At 38.5% G+C, this 21,614-nt stretch overlaps 1 protein-coding gene across 3 annotated transcripts; it reads left to right on the top strand.

Annotated features, from left to right (window-relative positions):
• Positions 1-688: 688 nt before the first annotated feature.
• On the top strand, positions 689-21,529 carry LOC101480915 (protein NLRC3). Of its 3 annotated transcripts, none has more exons than XM_076880727.1 (11): positions 689-795; positions 2,351-2,429; positions 2,894-3,016; positions 3,170-3,292; positions 14,460-14,538; positions 14,694-14,922; positions 15,485-17,261; positions 17,380-17,553; positions 18,326-18,502; positions 18,789-18,835; positions 19,666-21,529. In XM_076880727.1, the coding sequence occupies exons 2-11, from the start codon at positions 2,383-2,385 to the stop codon at positions 20,205-20,207; spliced, it is 3,318 nt and encodes a 1,105-aa protein (XP_076736842.1). In that variant the 5' UTR covers positions 689-795; positions 2,351-2,382; the 3' UTR covers positions 20,208-21,529. The 3 variants fall into 3 exon arrangements, with proteins under 3 accessions (XP_076736842.1, XP_076736843.1, XP_024654376.1); XM_076880728.1 differs by lacking the exon at positions 19,666-21,529 and adding an exon at positions 19,025-19,653; XM_024798608.2 differs by lacking the exons at positions 689-795; positions 2,351-2,429; positions 2,894-3,016; positions 3,170-3,292 and having other exon boundaries at positions 14,679-14,922; positions 19,666-21,071.
• The last annotated feature ends 85 nt before the right edge of the window (positions 21,530-21,614 follow it).

The following is a 21,614-nucleotide window of genomic DNA, read 5'->3' as shown; positions in this document are numbered from 1 at the left end:
ATCCTGTGACCCCACCTGCAGTATCAGATATGCCCAGACAGTAACTCTGGCGATTTTCATCCATTTTTATGGAAACAACCTGCCAAACAAATTCCAAAGGGCAGCGGCAGTTTTATCACAAATCACGGTTATAGTGTTATGATTGACTTTTGAGGTGTCAGAGGTCACAGCCTGGCCCAAACACTGAACAAGACACTGTAAGCAACATGGGGTGGTAACTGAGAAGATAAGCAACTCAAAAAGATGTTTACTTATCAGGAAATATCTGATGTGTGAAAACTATATGGCTGCGTGGCAGTGTGCACAAAGAACAAAAGGATGAGCATGCTGTTGCAGAAGTCAGTCTCAGCACAGCATGATGAAGGATGTCTCGGGTCCTAAAATGTGTCACAGTGGGAGATGAAGCCATTATGAAGGATGCACAGTTGTACCCTTTAGAAGTATTTTTACCTTCTCAATGTGGAAGAACAGAGGAATGAAAAGTCTTTAAACAGCTACTGCATAAACAGATCACCTGATGTCACAATGCTTCATGTTATGAATTCTGTTTAAAGCGGCTGTAAATATGAAACACGTCCTGTCACACCTGAGCTCGTAAAATACAGCAAACAAAACTGTCCATGCTGTAGTTAACATCCTCCCTCTTTATTTCGCTTCCTCCGCCTCCTCCACTCAGAGCTCTGGTGGGAGGGACTAAGAGGATTCGCGATCTTTGCTGAGTTTTGTGAGTAGGCTTCCGGGACGAGGCTCGTTGTAATGACTGAATCCTCGCAGCTGGAAGCTTTTTAAAGACAGGTGAGTGGCTGAGATCAGAGGTGTGATTATAGTGTTAAGTGGCCGTTTTTGTGCGTCCACAATATGATATATTATTACTGTTACTCATTGCGTCATGTTCCGAAGGAGGATAAACATCTTTGTAATGTTTTCTAGTGTCTCAGTCTGCAGTTTTAGCAGTCTCAATGACATTTTCTGGGTGTCACGTGTTTTTCTGTGACCTGCCCCGCGGTGCGTGGGCTCCGTTTGGCTTGCTTCGTGTTTTCAGTGTCTACAGACGTCTCTCTCTCTGCTTGTTTCTGGGCAGCTGTTCAGTTTCGGTTGCTCACCGGAAATGTTTGTGAACGGACTGGACAGGTGAGTCTGCGCAGCCGCAGTTGAAGGTGTCCGAGTTCTCTGAAACAAAACACACCTGTTAAATGCACCGAGTGTCTCACGCCGACATCCGCTGATCTGTTTTCACTGAGGTGGGCGGGGAAGCCCCGTGACGGCCCGCGGGGAAAACACACCGGGTTTATCCAGGATGATGAAATTCTGAACGTTTGCCTCCTGCTTCCTATAAATACAAGAGAAGAGCCCTTTGTTGTCATTTTACATGTAGAACGAAAGTGTAGATGCGCCACACCAACTGTGCAAGATTATAAAACTACTAGTAGACAGTGGGAATAAATGGAAATCAGGAGAGAAATATAGTTATTAAATTAAGAGAAATGTATCGAAAAAATAAGAAAGGCGAACTTTGGAAAACAAAATAGTTGCAAAGTGCCTTGAGAAAGTGCAAAGAAAAGACACGAAAAGTCCGTGTGTGAGTGGCCTGAGTGATGAAGGTTATAACTCAGTTACATTTACTGACACTAATTCCATTAAAAACATGATTAAAAATATTAAACTGCACACAGAGCAACAAGATAAGCTGAGCAAAGTTAACACACTGATGCTCAGCTGCATCAAATTTTATGGAAACTTTTATAGATGTAAGGATTTAAAATGTATCCAGAAAGTCTCTCATTAGATGTTTTTGGTTGATTTAAAGTCTGTGATGTTGCTGTAGTGGCCGCTTTTAAAAAAATCAAAGTACTGATCAAAAGTCTGTATACACAAACGTCCTACTGATTTTAAAGCTGAGGTGGCCACAGCACAGCTGGATTCTGTCAAACCAGCAACAAAACCTAACATAAAGTCAGTCAGCTTGAAACCAGATTCATTTTGTGTTAAAACAATAATTTTACTATAAAATCAGCTTCATGCTTCCTTTTAATATTCCGTGATTCATGACTGAACCTGAGGGTTCTTTTTAGGAAATTATGAGGAGAGCTTGGGTGAAATAACGTGGAGAACACATGAGCTCTCATGCAACATGTGTGTAATAGATATATAACAGCTGGTTATCTGGTTCAGACTAACATCCTGCAGTTTCCTGTTACCATCACCATCAGTGACATCTATGGCAGTAATGAGCTGAATATTTCTGAATGAAAAGCATTATGAACGCTGCAGCTTATATACGTCTGTGACATGGAGACAGTCGTATTAGTGCGTTCATAACATTTTGTTTTTTGTCACCATCATTTCTCAGAATGATGACCTGCAGGTCCACGAGGAGCCACCATGAGTCCGCCCATTGTGTTTGACAGACAACCTTCTGAAAACATGATGTAAGTCAGCATTATGCATTTCTGTATAATGAACGGTAACTTGTTTTTAACTCCACACAGAATCATTTACAGAAGACTTCACTGATGTGTATGTGGTCCTACAGTAGAAACATTGCTTTATTTTGTATGTTTCAGTGTTCATAAAGCATTTTCCTTTCAGAGCTGTTTTTCCTTGTTCCACTCCAGACTGTAACTGATGATTATTTCATCGTGGATTTATAATTGATCTGCTGATTCCTTGTTTGCTTGAATAAAAACTATCACAAAGTGCTGTCTTCAGATGATAATTAAGATCAAGATCAAATCCAGTGCAGTAGAAGTAACTCAGAGCTGCAATGAAGCACTACTCGCTGAACTAGTTACTTAGTTACTTCTATCTTTTATGTATTTTCTTGTCAACTACTTGACAGACAATCAGACAATGATGGTTGCCGTCTTTCCAGTTATCTTCTGGTCTCTTCCAGGGTTTACCAGAGGTCAGTTTCTCTTGAAGCAGATTCTGGAGTCAGCTGTTTGTCTTTGAAGAGTAATGAGTCAAAGGCCGAACCTCTCCCTTTTAAAGAAGGCCTTTGCTGTGCTGAGCACAGGCAAGCTATTTCTAACATTCACGTTTTAGCTCAAGACATCCTGATCAGCTTTACTGTTTCTTAAGTGTTGATTTCTTGACTAATGATAGTTAATACGATACAGGAAGCTCAGTAAAGCATCACGGGTAATGCTCCATGGTTGTCTTCTAACAGGATCCATCACAGATCATCAGAGGCTGAGTCTAAACTCAGCTGTTTGTCCTTGAAGAGCAACGAGTCAAAGTCTGACCCTCTGCTGTTTAAACCAGGAGTCTGCTGTCCTGATCCCAGTCTGAGGTGAGGTCTTCAAACTGCTTCAGTTCTGACCTGCAGACACAGTAAAATACATTTAACCTCCTAAGACCCGAACTCTTCCACGGCATGCATTTTTAATTTCTCTTTGATAGTTGGGCATATTGGAGCCCGATGAACGTAAATACAAAGAATTATCAGATCTTTTTTTTTTTAACCTTATTTTTGTTTTTAAGAAAAATAAGAGCTACATATGAGGATATTCGTTTAAAATTTTGATAGAACAGTAGAAGTATAATGTCCTCGTAAATGGATATCAGGCCCTTGTAGAGCAAAATTGAGTATTTTGGTCTAAATAACCCAAAATGTGATGTCCACATATGTGGACGCCAGGTAACAGTGTAGTTATAAAGTGTATGTTTATCAAATTAAGAAACAATACCTTACTTTTTATATAATGTGTAACAGTTTATAGTAGCCTATGAATAATTCTAAATGTATAGTTATTTAGAATGAAGTCAAAAGCTGTTTTACCGTTTACAATAAAAACATGAATGTTATACACAAGTTTATTATATTTTACTAAAATAAAATAAAAATAAATAAAACTAGGCATGAAAAAAATATTTTATTTAACTAAGACAACAATAAAAACTAGACTTTTGAAAAATTGTTTAAAACTAAAATAAAATTAAATATATATAAAGAAATATCCTTAGTTTTAGTGTCTATTAGTGTGGTTGAAAAAAACATTACTAAAACTTGCCTGATGGCATGGATGGATATGTTTATCGAGACTCTAGATATCTGAGTAAACTGCTTTTAAAACGTTTTTATTTTTTTAACACCTGTACTGATTTTTGGTCATTTTCCCTCTGATGTGTGTCCTCCTTACAAGACTGATTAAAAAGACTGAAACACTGAAATCAATAAGACCTCAAATACAACTAAACTTTTACAAGAATAAAAACTTAACTTAAACAAAAACTAGTCTGGAAAACTAACTGAAACTGTACTTAATTATAAACAAAAAATTAAATAAAAAAACTATAATAAAAAACTATAATAAATATATTAACTACAAGCGTTAAATTTAATCATTTACATTTCCAACAGGAAAATAAATTATGATGTAATTTTTTCTGTCTTATTTGACTCTTAACTCTAAACATAATGACTATGGTGGGGAAACACGGAAAACACTAACACTTAGTTGAGACAAAGATCGGGAAGCAGTGTTTCAGCTAGAATAATAGTTAAAAACAAGAAAAACAGGAACCAAAAGCCTCGGCCCATGGTGTAATGTTAATTTTTATTTGTCATTAGTTGGTATAATAAAGAAATAATAATTTTGTTATCAAATTTTCTGGCAGCTCAGAGACTTAGTGTTCTTTACCTTTAGACCCATGATGCATACAATACCAATAAATAGAGAGTAAATTGTTGTATTTTACCCAAGTTGTTGTAAGTTGCGGTATTTTTTTCTAAATCCAGTCACACTAGTAAGTAAAAGTGAAAGTAGCCAGATTAAAAACTATATTAACCAGTGAGAGAGCTGGGACACAAAGGTTAACAGTGTATTACATCGGGGTCACTCCATCTTCTCTCTTATACATGCTTTAAAACACTAAACGTCACAGATGGACACTATGCAAGATAAGATAAGTCTTTATTGTCGTTGCACAGTCATACTTAGTACAATAGTACAACGAAATGCAGAACCCAGGCTGTGGAACTCTCTACCCCCGGATTTAAGAAACACTGGTTCTCTCCCTCAGTTTGAATCTCAACTCAAAATCTATCTGTTCAAGTCTGCATATTCACTGTAAACATATTGTTTATTTTATCTTTTTTTATTGTTCTTCATTTTGTTCTACTATGTGTTTTAGTCTATTGTTAAGTGTCCTTGTGTGTCTTGAGAGGAGCTTTTAAATTAAATTTTTTATTATTATTATTTTTATGCATTATAGTGAACTGTTAACAGTTACTAAACAATATTATTAATCCACTCTCTCTTAGCAGTCTACATTCATTTAAATGTATGAATTCAGTGTATAAATATTATAAATAAGTGCTTACATATTCAAGGTTTTTTAATAAGATAACGTAAGTTTGTAACTGAGAATTGATAAAAACGTATTTAAGTGTGAGAAAGTAAAAGGCGTTTTAAGGACTAGCTGAAATTACTGAACTCCCATAAGGTTGATTCTCTTCATCTGGACGTAGCGTTTTCAGTGGCAGAAAAGTTTCATTACTCAGCCGAGTGACTTCTTCAGTCGTTGGATGAGTGATGAAACGTCTCTCTCACTGAAAATGCTACGTCCAGATGAACAGACTCAACTTTTTGGGATTTACTTACCAGGAGTGACTGTACATGCATCAAGATTCTTCCTAAACTACTAAAAATTAAATAAGTTTTTATCACCATTCATTTTTTCATGTATTTTTCTTTTTTAACAATGCAATTTTAATAAACTTTTTTTATGAAAGTAACAAGGGATTATACTTTCACATTAAATGTAGTAAGGTCTTTAGTTATTTCACATAAGTTTAAATTAAACGTGAAATTGTACATTTCATTTTTGGAACATTCTGGTCTGCATAAATGTAACAATTGTAAGTTGTTTGGGTGCAAACACTTGTAAAAACCCAACTAGTAATTGTTCCTTTTAAACATGGACTTTAGAGTCTAAATTTATAAAGCCCCACTGCACATTTGCTTAAGTGAAGTCAAAGTTTGCTACATGTTTATTTCATGTTCAGTTCATAATTATGACTTCAGGGATCCTTACATTGTGTCTGTCTCTAATTCTTCTTCTTCTTTTTTTTTTTAATTTATATTTTTTTTTATTAAGGTTCAAAAGCAGGCATTCACAGTATGTACATCATGTAAGCATACTTCTTGCTTAGGTTATCTGCCTTAGATACCGAAATAGTATTTTAATTTACATCCGAGTCATAAAGAGAAAATATTTACAACTATAGAAGCAATTGAAACAATCACATAATCCGAAATAAGAAAACAAACAAAACCAACAAACCTACAAACAAAACAAAAAAACAACAACAAAAAAAAAACAAAAAAACAAACAAAACGGATGTGTTGGTAGGGGCTGATCCTATAAATATATACTCTCATACATCACAGTTATTGGTTTGTAAAAATAAAATCTGGCCTATGAGGCGTGATATATTTGACCCAGTTTTCCCAGTATGATGTAAATTTCTCCAGCTTGTGGTTAACAGAAGCTGTTATCTTTTCCATGTTATAGATTTCCATTGTGATTTCCATCCATGTACTTATGTTTGGGCTCTCCGGGGATAAACATTTTCTGGTGATACTCTTTTTACAGGCCACCAGTAGAACATTTACTAAATGTTTATCATATTTAGGCCATTCCTGAGGTATATATCCAAAGAACATAGTCTTACTCTCGAGGGGTATTTCGCATTTAAAGATATCCTGTAAGGCATTATGTATTTCTCTCCAATAATCCCTCAAGATAGAGCAGTCCCAAAAAATGTGGTAGTGATTTGCACTTTGATTTCCACAGTTCCTCCAACAAGCAGGGGAGTTATCATCATAATGAGACTTCTGAGAAGGTGTTATAAAATATCTAATTATGCACTTCCAACCGAATTCCCTCCACTTTTGTGAGCTGGTACACATCCACTGATACCTCCATATTGCCGTCCATTCTTCCTCTAATATTTTTATCCCTCCTTCCTTCTCCCATTTTGTTCTAATATATGAAGTCGAATGTGGTTTCAAATCCATTAGACCCTTATACAGACATACAATTCTATCAATAGTTTCTGAGTTATAGCTTTTTATAAACAATTCCATCGAGCGTGTGTTTATCATTGTTACATTTCTCATCTTCGTGTCAGCATAGTGCCTTAACTGCAAATATCGATAGAAGTCTTGTTTTTCTAATGAAAATGTCTTTCTAAGCGTGTCAAAGCTGAACAATTTTCCATCTTTCATTATACTACGCAGGGCTGTTATGCCCTTACCTGTCCAGTCCTTGAATCTAGAATCCAATTCATTAGGCTTGAACTCTGAGTCGTAAGCACACCATTTAAGAACTGTAATATTGGTCTCGAGTTTATATTCCTTTATAATAGTTTTCCATGTTTTAAGGGTCCTTTTCACCCACAGGTTATCAATGTTTTTTATATAGGTTTGTAGATTATTGTCAGCTAGAATTGCCTGAATAGGAATAGACAGCATTTGTTCCTCAATGGTTTTCCATTGGGCAGTGTATGATGGGTTACACCAGCATATTATTGCTCTCATCTGCGCTGCAAAGTAGTAGTATCTGAGGTCAGGGAGGCCCCATCCTCCCTTTTGCTTAGCCAGCTGTAGAGTTTTGAGGCGAAGCCTTGGTCTTTTACGTTGCCATATATATCTAGATAACATTTTGTCCCACTCATTAAATTGACTTTGGTTAATCTCTATTGGTAGGGTTTGAAATAGATACAAAAATCTTGGCAATACATTCATTTTAATAGAATCAGTTCTTGAATTAAAGCTAAAGAAAGGAATTAAGTTCCATCTTACTATATCTTCCTTTATTTTTTTGTATAAGGGTAGGTAATTCTGTTCAAATAATTTTGTAAGATCTTTCGGTAAATTTATGCCTAAATATTTAAAAGACTCCGTTTGCCATACCAGGGGATAACTACATTTTATTTCTTCTGGTGGGCTATAATTATATAAGAGTAGCTGGGCTTTACCTATATTAATTTTGTAGCCTGATAATTGGCCGTATTGTTCAAATGATTGCATCAGTTTAGGTAAAGAATATGTTGGGTGTCCAAGGTAGACCAAAATGTCATCCGCATAGCAAGCCAGTTTATATTGCGTCCCTTTAATAAAAATTCCCTTAATGTCTTCGTTTTGCCTAATGAATTGAGCTAGTGGTTCCAAGTATAATGCGAAAAGTAACGGTGACCATGCACAGTCCTGTCTAGTGCCCCTTTTTAGGGTAAAACTGTTAGATAGGCATCCATTAATTTTAATCCTGGCTGTAGGATTGTCATATAGTGCTTGTATAGTTTTAATAATCGTATCATGAAAGCCAAATTTATATAATACCCTGTAAAGGAACTTCCAGTTGACGGAATCAAAGGCTTTTTCAGCGTCTACACTCATCACAATTGCTTTGATTTTATGTTTTTGTATATGGTCCATAATATGTAATGTCTTTCGTATATTGTCCTGTGTTTGGCGTTGATGTATGAAACCCGTTTGGTCGTTACATATCAATGTTGGTAGGAACTCTTCTAGCCGTTTGGCCATGATAGATGTGAAAAGTTTATAGTCTAAGAAGGGAGATTGGCCTGAAAGATCCACATTCCATTTTTATCTTTGCCTTCTTTTGGTATAACTGAGATAATTGCCTCCTTCCAGCTGGGGGGCATTTGTGCCTTTTTCAAAACCCAATTCAATGTAGGCAGTAAAACAGGTATCAATTCCTTTTTAAATTCTTTATACCACTCTGCCGTGTAACCATCTGGTCCTGGTGATTTACTTAATTTAAGCCTATTAATTGCAGCTTTTAATTCTTCTTCAGTTATGTTCATTATCATTGCTTGATTTTGTTCTTCATCTAAAGTGGGTAAGTCTAGAGGGTTCAGGAAGCTATCAATCTGAGCTTCAGTCCCGCCAGGGGCTTCCGAGTATAGGGTTTTATAGAATCTTTCAAAGGCTTCCTGTATTTCATTTAATTTATTTTTTATCACTTTTGTACTTGGGTCCTTAATTTTATAAATTGTATTTTCCGCTGTCTTTTTTTTCAATTTCCACACCAATATTTTGGTAGATTTAATGCCACTTTCATAGTGTCTCTGTTTCAAAAACATTAAATCTTTCTTGATTTCTTGTGTGGCTAGATTGTTAATTTCGTTCCTAATGTTTTTGATTTCCCTTAATATATCCTGTGCTAAGTCCCTTTTATGTCTTCTTTCTAGTTCCTTTAGTCTCTTATTCAACTCCTCTAGTTTTCTATTCTTATCTTTTTTCCTAAATGAAGTTATTGCTATAATTTTCCCTCTTAGTACCGCCTTCAAAGTATCCCATAGTATGGGAGGTGGTACTTCTCCAGTATCATTGAACTCTAAGAAGAGACTAATTTCTGATTTAATTTGTGCCTTAAAAGGCGAATCATTCAATAGACTTGAGTTCAATTTCCATGTATTATTTTTTAACCGTAGGTTAAAATCAATGGATAAGTATATTGGTGCATGGTCACTTATATCTATCGTCCCAATTCCACAAGTATGTATTTTATCCTTATCTTTACCAAATGTTATAAAATAATCTATCCTTGTATAAAGAGAGTGTGGAGCAGAGTAGTAAGTATAGTCCCTTCTATTAGGAAAAAGGTCTCGCCATATGTCAATTAATCCTACCTCCTCAAAAAGTGCATTCACTTTGATATATGGTGATTTCCTATCATACGTTTTCCTGCTAGACGAGTCTAATTTTGGCTGTAGGTGTATATTTAAATCCCCTCCACAAATCAAAAGGCCTTCTGTTTCTGTTACCATAATATTAATGATCCTTTGGAAGAAACTAATATCACTCTCTGGCGGAGCATAAACATTTAAAAGGGTGATCAAATTCCCATCTATTTTTCCTTTTACTAGAATAAATCTACCCTCTTTATCACCCATTTCAGATACTTTTTCAAAGTTTAATTTACTTGAAATAAGGATTGCAACTCCTCCTATGTCCTGATTTGTATGAAGAAAAAAACAAATTAGTAAAACCCATTCTCTTTAATTTTACGTGCTCTTTATCTGTCAAGTGGGTATCCTGTAAGTAGACTATATGGGCTTGTTCTGCTTTCACTTTAGTTAAGATTTTAGTACGTTTAATTGGATTTAACAGCCCATTAACATTGAAAGATAGAAATTTTACTTTATCACTAGCCATATGTAATCAACATATGTCCATGGAACAAATAAAATGAAACTTATCAGATCTACTCCCTAAACAAACAAAGATATCAAACATAGGTAACAAGTAGAAAAAAAAACTGTGGTTCCAAGGCTGGGGTCTCTAATAAGTGACCCTGGGTAGAGCTAGAAAAAGCGTCTAGCTGTGAGGGAAAGCCTCTCCCATATATGGGCTGAGGGCCCCCGCCATGGCACTTGAGGCGAAAGAAAACAAAGTCGTTGTTCATTACACAGAAAGTGTGTCTTTATGCATCCCTCGCTTATATCTATATAATCTCATCCAATTGGGGTAGAGATATACACACAAACATTCTCCCAATCCTCTGCTGTATCATCCATGTGCTCTCTGGCAAACTTCAGACGGGCCTGGACATGCACTGGCTTCAGCAGCGGAACACGTCTGGCACTGCGGGATTTGATTCCCTGCCGTTGTAGTGTGTTACTGATGGTGACCTTTGTTACTTTGGTCCCAGCTCTCTGCAGGTCATTCACCAGGTCCCGTGTGGTTCTGGGATCTTTGCTCACCGTTCTCATGATCATTTTGACCCCACGGGATGAGATCTTGCGTGGAGCCCCAGATCGAGGGAGATTATCAGTGGTCTTGTATGTCTTCCATTTTCTGATGATTGCTCCCACAGTTGATTTTTTCACACCAAGCTGCTTGCCTATTGTAGAGTCACTCTTCCCAGTCTGGTGCAGGTCTACAATACTTTTCCTGGTGTCCTTCGAAAGCTCTTTGGTCTTGGCCATGGCGGAGTTTGGAGTCTGACTGTTTGAGGCTGTGGACAGGTGTCTTTTATACAGATGATGAGTTCAAACAGGTGCCATTCATACAGGTAACGAGTTGGGGACAGAAAAGCTTCTTACAGAAGACGTTACAGGTCTGTGAGAGCCAGAGATTTTCCTTGTTTGAGGTGACCAAATACTTATTTTCCACCCTAATTTACGAATAAATTCTTTACAAATCCTACCATGTGAATTCATGGATTTTTTTTCACATTCTGTCTCTCACAGTTGAAGTGTACCTCTGGTGCAAATTACTGACCTCTGTCATCATTTTAAGTGGGGGAACTTGCACAATCGGTGGCTGACTAAATACTTTTTTGCCCCACTGTATCCTTAAATGTTCTCGTCGGGATCTTCCTTCATAGTTGTTAAGGTTCAAAATATTGGGGATGGACACCAGAGGAAAAACCCACAATAACAACACTGGTCCGGTCGGGTTGAGTCAAACGATGATTTAATGATCACACACGTGGGAGATGGACACTGTATGCAGACAGTCTCAGATCTCGTCTCAAAAAACACATCACCATAGTTTTATGAAATCAGGGTATTAGAACGCCCCTTCATGCGTAGTGACAGGTGTAATACAATCAATGTTGACAATTTTATTTAACACAAAGAATAACATTGTCTCCTTCCCGAGGGCAGACGCTGACTGCCCCCGTCTCCTGGAACCGTCTGTACCCTGCTAAGACACAACATGGCAGCTACAAGGACTCTTTCATTTGTTAAGACCATCAGTGTGTATTGCTCTAAATCAAGTATATAATATTAAATGAATATTGCTGGATCAGCTACTTCTACTTAAAACATATTAAAACATGACTAAGCACAAAATCACCAAGAATAACATCTTATAAGTGCTGTGTAAGCGCGTGCGGCCTTCCAAGCTCAAAGCCTTTGCCCTCCATAGATCAGCCAGACTCGCGCTGGCTGTAGCTTTAACCTTTAATTAACTTGAGCACAACTCTAAAATAAGCAACAAACTGCAATGTGTATGGAATGATCAGGGTTACATCTGCAATGGAAAATCATGTTATTATTCTGGTACCTGCAAGGAAAAAGATCAAACTGAAATTATAGCCATCACTGTAAATGCAAAAGATAATGTAAGGTCAAAAACTTCAATTTATGCTTAATGCAAAGCTGGTTATATACTTCTAATGAACTAATAATGCCATATTAAAATATTAAATGATAATGAGAAAAACATCCCCTCCTTATTTTACAATTCCCTCTGTTGACCTCTGGAGAATCCAGAGGTCACAAACAGTTGTGTCCCTCCTTGGCCTACACATTCAGTTCTACATGCATCATTGGCATCATGGACATTGGAGTAGTGACTCCAGGGTCCACTGCCCTCACAGACATACTTTTGAACATTCTTCTGGCACAAGGGATGAGACAACAACAAATAACCATAATACCCACCACAACAGACAAAGAAAACATGACCGAAGCGATAACCCCCTTCCACCGTCCGAACACTGAGGTCAGCCAGCCTTCTAACGGATTACCAACACCTGAGTGATCATGCATAGTTTCAGAAAGGCTCTTTAGGCCCTCCAGAGCCTTGGTTACCGACCCATCTGGAGCAGTATTGTTTGGAATAAAGGTGCAACACTGATCGGCAAACATAGAACACACGCCCCCTTTTTCCGCTAACAACATGTCAAGGGCCATTCTATTCTGCACTCCCATTAACGAGGTCGGACCCACCTGCTCCGCCAACCCCTCCATGCCGTCTCTGGTCAGGTTAGAGAGCCTCAGCACATTGTAATGAACATAATTAATCCTATCTACATTCTTGTTTGGGGTCACTGGAAAGAAAGCAGAAATTATTGGAATATTTTCAAACCCGGCTGCTATTTGGTCAACAAGTTTAAATTCATTTGGAACCCCCCTGGGCACTCCAATGGAGTCGATCCAGGTGGGGGAATTCATTCTAGGGTCATAAACATTTATGTCATGTATTCCTCTCTTCCTCAAAATGTGTCTTTTGCGCCTGGCTGCCAAAGTGCGCGTATTGTGTGAGGGAATTGATTTTACCTTATTTCCGATTAGCATAAGTGGCGCTCCTAGTCTCACCATCGCGCACGTCCCCACGCTCCCAAGAGGAACACGAACCAGTAGAGTCCTGTGCCCGCAATAGTAATACAGCCCGCTCCTAGCCCAAGTCCCAATTAGGGTGGCTGCATCACTCACATTGTTGGTGGTCCTCCCAATCTGGGTGACCGAACACCAACTGGGGTCAATTTCCCCCAACCGATATTTAACTTTATCTGTGGAAAACTTAAAGCACGTATAATTATCTTTCCGGGGCATAAACGGCCCTACTTGCGTGAGCTTGCCAATAGGGGGAAATAGACTGGACAACACAGTGCAGTTCCCCGTATTCACAGCTCCTCCTCTGATTTTTTCACACCAAGCTGCTTGCCTATTGTAGATTCACTCTTCCCAGTCTGGTGCAGGTCTACAATACTTTTCCTGGTGTCCTTCGAAAGCTCTTTGGTCTTGGCCATGGCGGAGTTTGGAGTCTGACTGTTTGAGGCTGTGGACAGGTGTCTTTTATACAGATGATGAGTTCAAACAGGTGCCATTCATACAGGTAACGAGTGGGGGACAGAAAAGCTTCTTACAGAAGACGTTACAGGTCTGTGAGAGCCAGAGATTTTCCTTGTTTGAGGTGACCAAATACTTATTTTCCACCCTAATTTACGAATAAATTCTTTACAAATCCTACCATGTGAATTCATGGATTTTTTTTTCACATTCTGTCTCTCACAGTTGAAGTGTACCTCTGGTGCAAATTACTGACCTCTGTCATCATTTTAAGTGGGGGAACTTGCACAATCGGTGGCTGACTAAATACTTTTTTGCCCCACTGTATCCTTAAATTTTCTCGTCGGGATCTTCCTTCATAGTCAAGTAACTTATTTTCTTGTTGATCCATGACTTTTATCATCTTATTCAGCGTCTGTTCCAAATTTTGAACACGGTCTTCCACTTTTTCAATTCGTACCTCTGCCTCCGTTATTTTTTGATTAACGCTGATAATCTCTGATTTAATACCAGTTAATTGTTCTTTTATGTCTTTTCGGAAGTCCCGAATCTCCTCCAAGATTTTTGTCAAACTTACGTCGGCACTTGAGGGAGCTGGGTTAGCATTAGCTTCGCCTTCTTGTCCCTTCGTAAGAGAGCTGCTCCTCGAATTTTCTGCATCTGCAGTTTCTGCGGCGGTGGTTTCTTTGTTTGCACACGTCTTCCCCATTCTTGCCCCTCTCATCTGTTCGAGTATTATTTGTAGGTCTAGTATTTGATGGTCTGAAGGGACGAAATAACTATTTTCACGAGGGAGCTATTACTTTAGGCCGCCATTCAGGATGGTGACGTCACCGGAACTCAAGCCAACTTCGAGAAATAAAATCCCTGTCTCTAATTCTTGATGATTTCTTCACAGCGTGGACCAGCAGACCTCAGGAGCTCCTAAAGGCCGGTCTGCCCACGATCATCAAACACACCTGGACTCCATATTTATGGTCTGTACATGCACAACAGTTATTCTGGCATCTATACGGTTCAGTCATTTCTATGCTGCACTTGTAGTCCAGCACATTGTTAGTGTTTACAACATGAATCTGATTGGCTTGATGATTTCAGTTTGATTGGATATTCACAGAGTATTGTGTTCTAGCTGCTGGAGGACAACATCATCGCTTTTGTGAAGAGTGAGCTGAAAAAGATACAGAAGGTTCTGAGTCCAGATTACCCACAATGCTTAGAGAATCAAAGAGAGGTTGATGAGTTGTTGGAGGGTGAGGATGAAGAGGAGAGGAAGAGAAGTAGAGAAGCATTTCTGAAGATCACACTGCACTTCCTGAGGAGAATGAAGAAGGAGAGGCTCGCTGACTGTTTGCAGTGCAGTAAGAATATTTCTCTAAAGGCTTAAACAGAGACTTGCTCAGCATAAATAATTTATAACTAGTTTATGCTACCTTTGCTAGATTTCCACCAAATGCTGTACATATTTGATCAGTTACTATGGACCTGTGCTTTGTCTGCTTTCTGTTTCTGACCGTCTCTGGCTTTGGGCTCCCTCCTCCCAGCATCAAGCTTCGCTTTTGGCTGGTTTTAGCCTAAGTAGATTCGATTTTCAAATGTACCTCACCATCCAAGCAAGCTAATAACACCAACAGACTTCTTTAAAGTAGAATTACGTTTTTTTTTGTTTTTGTTTTTGTTTTTACAAATGGTACATTGGCACCATTTGTAAAAAATAAAATGGTGCCAATGTACTTAAATGAAGTCACATGCTTCATTTATGCCAAGCTTTTGGTTTTTTTGTAATGAAAGGCTGATTTTATTTGCACTTCAACAAGAATCAAAATGACAATTATTCTGCGTCAGCCAAGAGTAAAACACTTTTGTGTGTCAGTATTATGATGTAAATTCTCTTTAAGTACAGGGTGTTCTTTGTTCTTTCAGAATCTCCTTCCATGTGCCAACAGAATCTCAAATCTACTCTGAAAAAGAAGTTCCAGTGTGTGTTTGAGGGGATCGCTAAAGCAGGAAATCCAACCCTTTTGAATCAGATCTACACAGAGCTCTACATCACAGAGGGGGGGACTGCAGAGGTCAATGAAGAACATGAGGTCAGACAGATTGAAAAAAATTCCAGAAATCCAGACAGACCAGAAGCAACAATTAGACAAGAAGATATTTTTAAAGGCTTGCCTGGAAAAGAGGAACCAAAAATAGTGCTGACAAAAGGAGTGGCTGGCATTGGGAAAACAGTGTTAACACAGAAGTTCATTCTGGACTGGGCTGAAGGCAAAGCCAACCAGGACATCCAGTTCATATTTCCATTCACTTTTAGAGAGCTGAATGTGCTGAAAGAGGAAAAGTTCAGCTTGGTGGAACTTGTTCATCACTTCTTTACTGAAACCAAAGAAGCAGGAATCTGCAGCTTTGAAGACTTCCAGGTTGTGTTCATCTTTGATGGTCTGGATGAGTGTCGACTTCCTCTGGACTTCCACAACACTGAGCTCATAACTGACCCTAGAAAGTCCACCTCAGTGGAAGTGCTGCTGACAAACCTTATAAGAGGGAAACTGCTTCCTTCTGTTCACCTCTGGATAACCACACGACCTGCAGCAGCCAATCAGATTCCTTCTGACTGTGTTAACATTCTGACAGAGGTCAGAGGGTTCACTGACCCTCAAAAGGAACAGTACTTCAAGAAGAGGTTCTCAGATGACAAGCTATCTGATAAAGTTCTCTCACATATGAAGACATCACGAAGTATTCACATCATGTGCCACATCCCAGTCTTCTGCTGGATCACTGCTACAGTTCTGGAGGATGTGCTAAAAACCAGAGAGGGAGGAGAGCTTCCCAAGAACTTGACTGAGATGTACATTCACTTCCTGGTGGTTCAGACAAAACTGAGCAACATTAAGTATAATCAATATAGTAAATTTGAACCAGATAAACACTGGAGTCCAGAGAGCAGGAAGATGGTTGAGTCTCTGGGAAAACTGGCTTTTAATGAGCTGCAGAAAGACAACCTGATCTTCTATGAATCAGACCTGACAGAGTGTGGCATTGATATTAAAGAAGCCTCAGTGTACTCAGGAGTGTTCACACAGCTCTTTAGAGAGGAGAGAGGACTGTACCAAGACAAGGTGTTCTGCTTCATCCATCTGAGTGTTCAGGAGTTTCTGGCTGCTCTTCATGTCCATCTGACCTTTATTAAGTCTGGTATCAATCTGATGGAAGAACAACAATCAACTTTCCAAAGAGAAAACCTTTTTTACCAGTGTAGTGTGGATAAGGCTTTAGAGAGTCCAAATGGGCACCTGGACTTGTTTCTTCGATTCCTTTTCGGTCTGTCACTGCAGAGCAATCAGATTCTCCTTCGAGGTCTGCTGACACAACCAGGAAGTGGCTCACCGACCAAAGAGGAAACTGTCCAGTACATCAAGATAAAGATCGAGGAAATCCCTTGTCCAGAGAAAAGCATCAACCTGTTCCACTGTCTGAATGAACTGAATGATCGTTCTCTAGTGGAAGAGATCCAAAAGTCCCTGAGATCAGGAAGTCTCTCCACAGATAAACTATCTTCTGCTCAGTGGTCAGCTCTGGTCTTCATCTTACTGTCATCAGAAGAAGATCTAGATGTGTTTGACCTGAAGAAATACTCTGCTTCTGAGGTTGCACTTCTGAGGCTGCTACCAGTGGTCACGGCCTCTAAGAAAGCTCTGTAAGTGGGTACAGATATTGGTTTGGGTATTTTGGTTCATGTGATAGTTGTTAAAACCAGATTTTTTTTCTCCTTTTCTTTTAAATATGTGTTTATTTATTCTCCTATGTTTTTCCAGACTGAGTGGCTGTAACCTTACAGAACGAAGTTGTGACGCTCTGTCCACAATTCTCAGCTCTCCATCCTGTAGACTCAGAGAGCTGGACTTGAGTAACAATGACCTGCAGGACAAAGGAGTCAAGGCACTATCCAGAGGTCTGGAAAGTCCACATTGCGCCCTGGAAACTCTTAGGTCAGTTCAATATCTTCTGTTTTACTGAGTTGCTTTAAAAATGAACATTTATGTATTTACTTTTTTTCATTGTCATTGCACCTCATATTTGTTTTCCAAAATCTCAATTTAAGAAAATGTACTTGGTTTAGTCATATGCATTATGACATTTAAAAAAAAAACAAGAAAAAGAAAAAGAAACAAAAAAGTGTGTGTGTATTTCTCTTTATTGTACAGCTGGGTGACGATTGTTTGATCAGAGAAGGTAATTTGGGGTTTAGTGTCAAAGGTGACTAGGTCACCCAGTATTTGTCCACAGTGATTCTGGAGCATCTGAAAGTCTGCTAGTGATGGGAAATGCTCTTTTCAGTTTGAATACACTGTTTGGGTTTGTCCATCAGCAGATTCAGAGGTAAGCCAAATGGGTGTGGATAATATGTAATATAATATAGAATAACCTCAATCTGCAACAGTTGCTGCACAGACAATGGAGCTCTTTCTCTAAGATTCACAGATTGCAGTATTGTTTCATTTTTGTATTATTTAAATTTTATTTTATTTCACTTTGCAGCTTGTTCTTTTCACTCTATAAGTTTTTCCCTTACTGGGATATTTTAAATCGCTTTTATTTAATTGTGTTATTCTACTTCATTTATGGCCTTTTTAAATAGATTTTGTTTAATGCATTGGCTCCTGTGACACCCTTTTCCAACTCCCTGGATAAAAGAAGTATAATATATCTTATCTCATAAAATTTAATATATCCTAGTTAATGGTAGTTTTGCGTTTGCAGGTTGACAGGCTGCATGATCACGCATGAAGGGTGTATTGCTCTGGCCTCAGCTCTGAACTCCAACCCCTCCTCCCATCTGAGAGAGGTCGACCTGTCCTACAATCACCCTGGAGACACAGGAGTGAAACTTTTGGCTGCTGAGTTGAATGATCCACACTGGAGAATAGAAAATCTCAGGTCAGCAATCACCCTGATTAAAAACATGAAAAAGTCCTCCTCCGCATCTACATGCAAACTTAACTAGGATTAGGATTTTCAGTAGTTCTGTGATATGCAAAGATTTCTTTTGCAGACTATTTGCTCTTAGTTGTGTTTACCAAAGGGATACTTCACAAATATTACAACAATCTTTCTATATTTGGTGTTTTGCTTTATTTAACTTTATCTGCATCTTAGTGTTTAGAAGTATTTGCGACGTACCATAACAAAGGAAGATAATAATTTCTCCTCCCATATCTTGCAGAGCTGACCCAGTTGGAATCGAGTGGTTAAAATCAAGTCTGAGGAAGTGTAAGTGCTTTTTTTGTTTTTTCTAATGTACTATGTTTATACTTCCCCTGTTGAGCTCTCTCCCCCACTTTCAATGAGTCATAGTTTTTCTTTTGAATTACTTTCTCTTATTCATCATGATATAGCATTTTGTGCATTCTTGCGTAGTAAATGTTACTGTATAATGGTAAATGGCCTGTATTTGTATAGCGCTTTACTAGTCCCAATCAGACGAGGCTGCTGGACACTGGCGCCAGGGGGCCCTCTGACCACCACCAGTAGGCAATGGGTGAAGTGTTTTGCCCAAGGACACAACGACCGAGACTGTCTGACCCAGGGCTCAAACCGGCAACCTTCCGATCACAAGGCGAACTCCCAGCTCTTGAGCCACGATCGCCCCTCTGCTTTAATGCAACATTAAAACCAACATTTTATATATTGTATTATTTGTGCTTCATCAACCACATCAGGGCTGAATGTTAAGTCCCGTTCTTTTAATTCATACATGGAGGGGATGGATCGCAAACCTTTTTAATTTAGAGTTTTGATCTTGAACGTCTTGATTCTTTTCAAACCATTTGCAGTTTTCGGTACTGCATATGTTGAGCTTGTTTCCCTTAAGTATTTTCTCATGTCATATCAAATATGAGTCCACCGACATGTCCTCAAACGTCCCCAGTGGCAGGCTACAACACACTGGAGGAGGTAGTTTTACCCCAGATGGAAACATCACTTACTAAAAAAATAGACTTAGCCAAAAATCAACTTAATGCAGTTTAAATATAGATATACATGAAAAACAGGAAACTTTAGACAATATTAACCAAAGATTTTTATGCTCTTTTTGGTAGATTTCTGTGAATTCACGCTGGACCCAAACACAGCTCACAAATTCCTCAAATTATCCGAAAGCAACAAAAAAGTGACAGACCTGAGAAAGGAGCACCCGTATCCTGACCACCCAGAGAGATTTGATTACTGGCCTCAGGTGCTGTGTGAAAATGGTGTGACTGGTCGCTGTTACTGGGAGGTCGAGTGGGTTGGAAAGGTTTATATTGCAGTAAGCTACAGAGGGATCGGAAGGAACGGAGACATTGATGCCTCAAAATTTGGAGGCAATGAGCAGTCCTGGTGTCTGACCTGCACTGATGGAGGGTATAGCGCCTGGCACAACAACAGCGGGACTCCCATTACAGTAACGTCATTATCTAATGTTTCTCACAGAGTAGCAGTGTATGTGGACTGTCCTGCTGGCACTCTGTCCTTCTACAGAGTCTCCTCTGACACTCTGATCCACCTCCACACCTTCAACACCACTTTCACTGAAACTCTTTATCCTGGGTTTGGTTATGGGGTGAAGTTGAACTCATCAGCCTTTCTGTGCACACTGTAGACCAGAAGCATGGACAGAAAACTCACTGGTTCCATTAATACTGTTTAACCTTAAAACTGATGAAGATTGTGAAATATGATTTTGGAATGAAAACTGACAGAACCAAGTTTGAACAAAAACCCAGAGTGAGATGAGTGTCACTGAACTTTTCATTTCACTTTTATTTATATAGTGCCAAATCACAACAACAGCTGCCTATATTATATATTTATATTGTAATGTAAAGACATTATAATAATAAGGGTCTTTTAGACTTTAAAATCTTGGAAAAGGTCAACTTTCAAACCAGGTACTGTACACTGCTCTGTTTATGTTTGTTGTGTTTACCTTCATTTTGTATTTATTTTAATTTAATTAGTTTTAATGCTGTAAGAAAATAATTTCACAATTCTGGGCTAAAGACTATTTTGTCTTTATGAAATTTGTTTATACACTGTTAATACATATAGTTTTATTTGTCTCTCATCTTGTTTGTTTGTTTATTATACTGCCTTTTTTTATTTTGCAGTAGTAATAGTAACAGTAGTAGATGATAGTAGTAGCATAACAGTGCCTAATGTTTGGGGTAAGTAACAGTAGCATCTGTAATGGAATATAAAGAGATTTAAATCTATAGGCTACAGCAAAAGTGTTTTTGTTGATGTTTTTAAACAGTTCACCAGAACATGTGGTCTTCATGTTTGAAACTCTGTATGTTAATGAACATACTGATGCTGTGTAATGTAGGTAAACAAGGGTTTTGCTCTTTTTTTTCTGTGTGAGGCTACAGGTTCTTCTTAAAATCTGCCACAGTCGTATTAACAGTTGCATTTCAATATGGTCTGCATAGCTCTGATGGGGGGGTGAACTATATGAAAATCACTCTGTGTGCACTGCTGAGAAAAGAATCCCTTTTGTGAAGAGTTGCAGGACAGAGACAAAGTTTTAGCACTACACTCACATCTTTGAGTCGTACACCCATCCCATTTATATTTTTCTGACCTTTCCCCCTGAATCCAGGTAAACACTCAAACCATCACAAATCCCAGTGTTAAATTTACTGCATGCCACAAATATTATTATTAATGTAAAATGTGAAATACATTATAGGTCTGCCATAAAAAGACTTGCTGTGACCATGCCTCTCAGTCACAAAAATGACACTACACCACTTGAAAATTCCAGCCGTAGTTTTTTAATGCCTGAACATGTTTGTTTCTCTGGTGCGGACTGTTAGTAAATCGAGCCGCTGTCTGTTAAAGTGAGCTGATGGATTTCCAGCGTTAAAATCTTTTTGCTCAAACCAGAGGAATCGTCCCATAATGACCACAAGTACAGTCCCACAGCTCTGCAACACCACAAATGGCGCATTACTGTTTCATCATCAGAGGAACTCTCTCTCAGTTATCTGTTTAAAATACGATGAAC

This window comes from Maylandia zebra, linkage group LG23 (genome assembly GCF_041146795.1).
Source record: "Maylandia zebra isolate NMK-2024a linkage group LG23, Mzebra_GT3a, whole genome shotgun sequence".
Classification (NCBI taxonomy): domain Eukaryota; kingdom Metazoa; phylum Chordata; class Actinopteri; order Cichliformes; family Cichlidae; genus Maylandia; species Maylandia zebra.
Note: the sequence above shows the minus strand (reverse complement) of the source record. Positions and strands in the feature narration are given on the sequence as shown.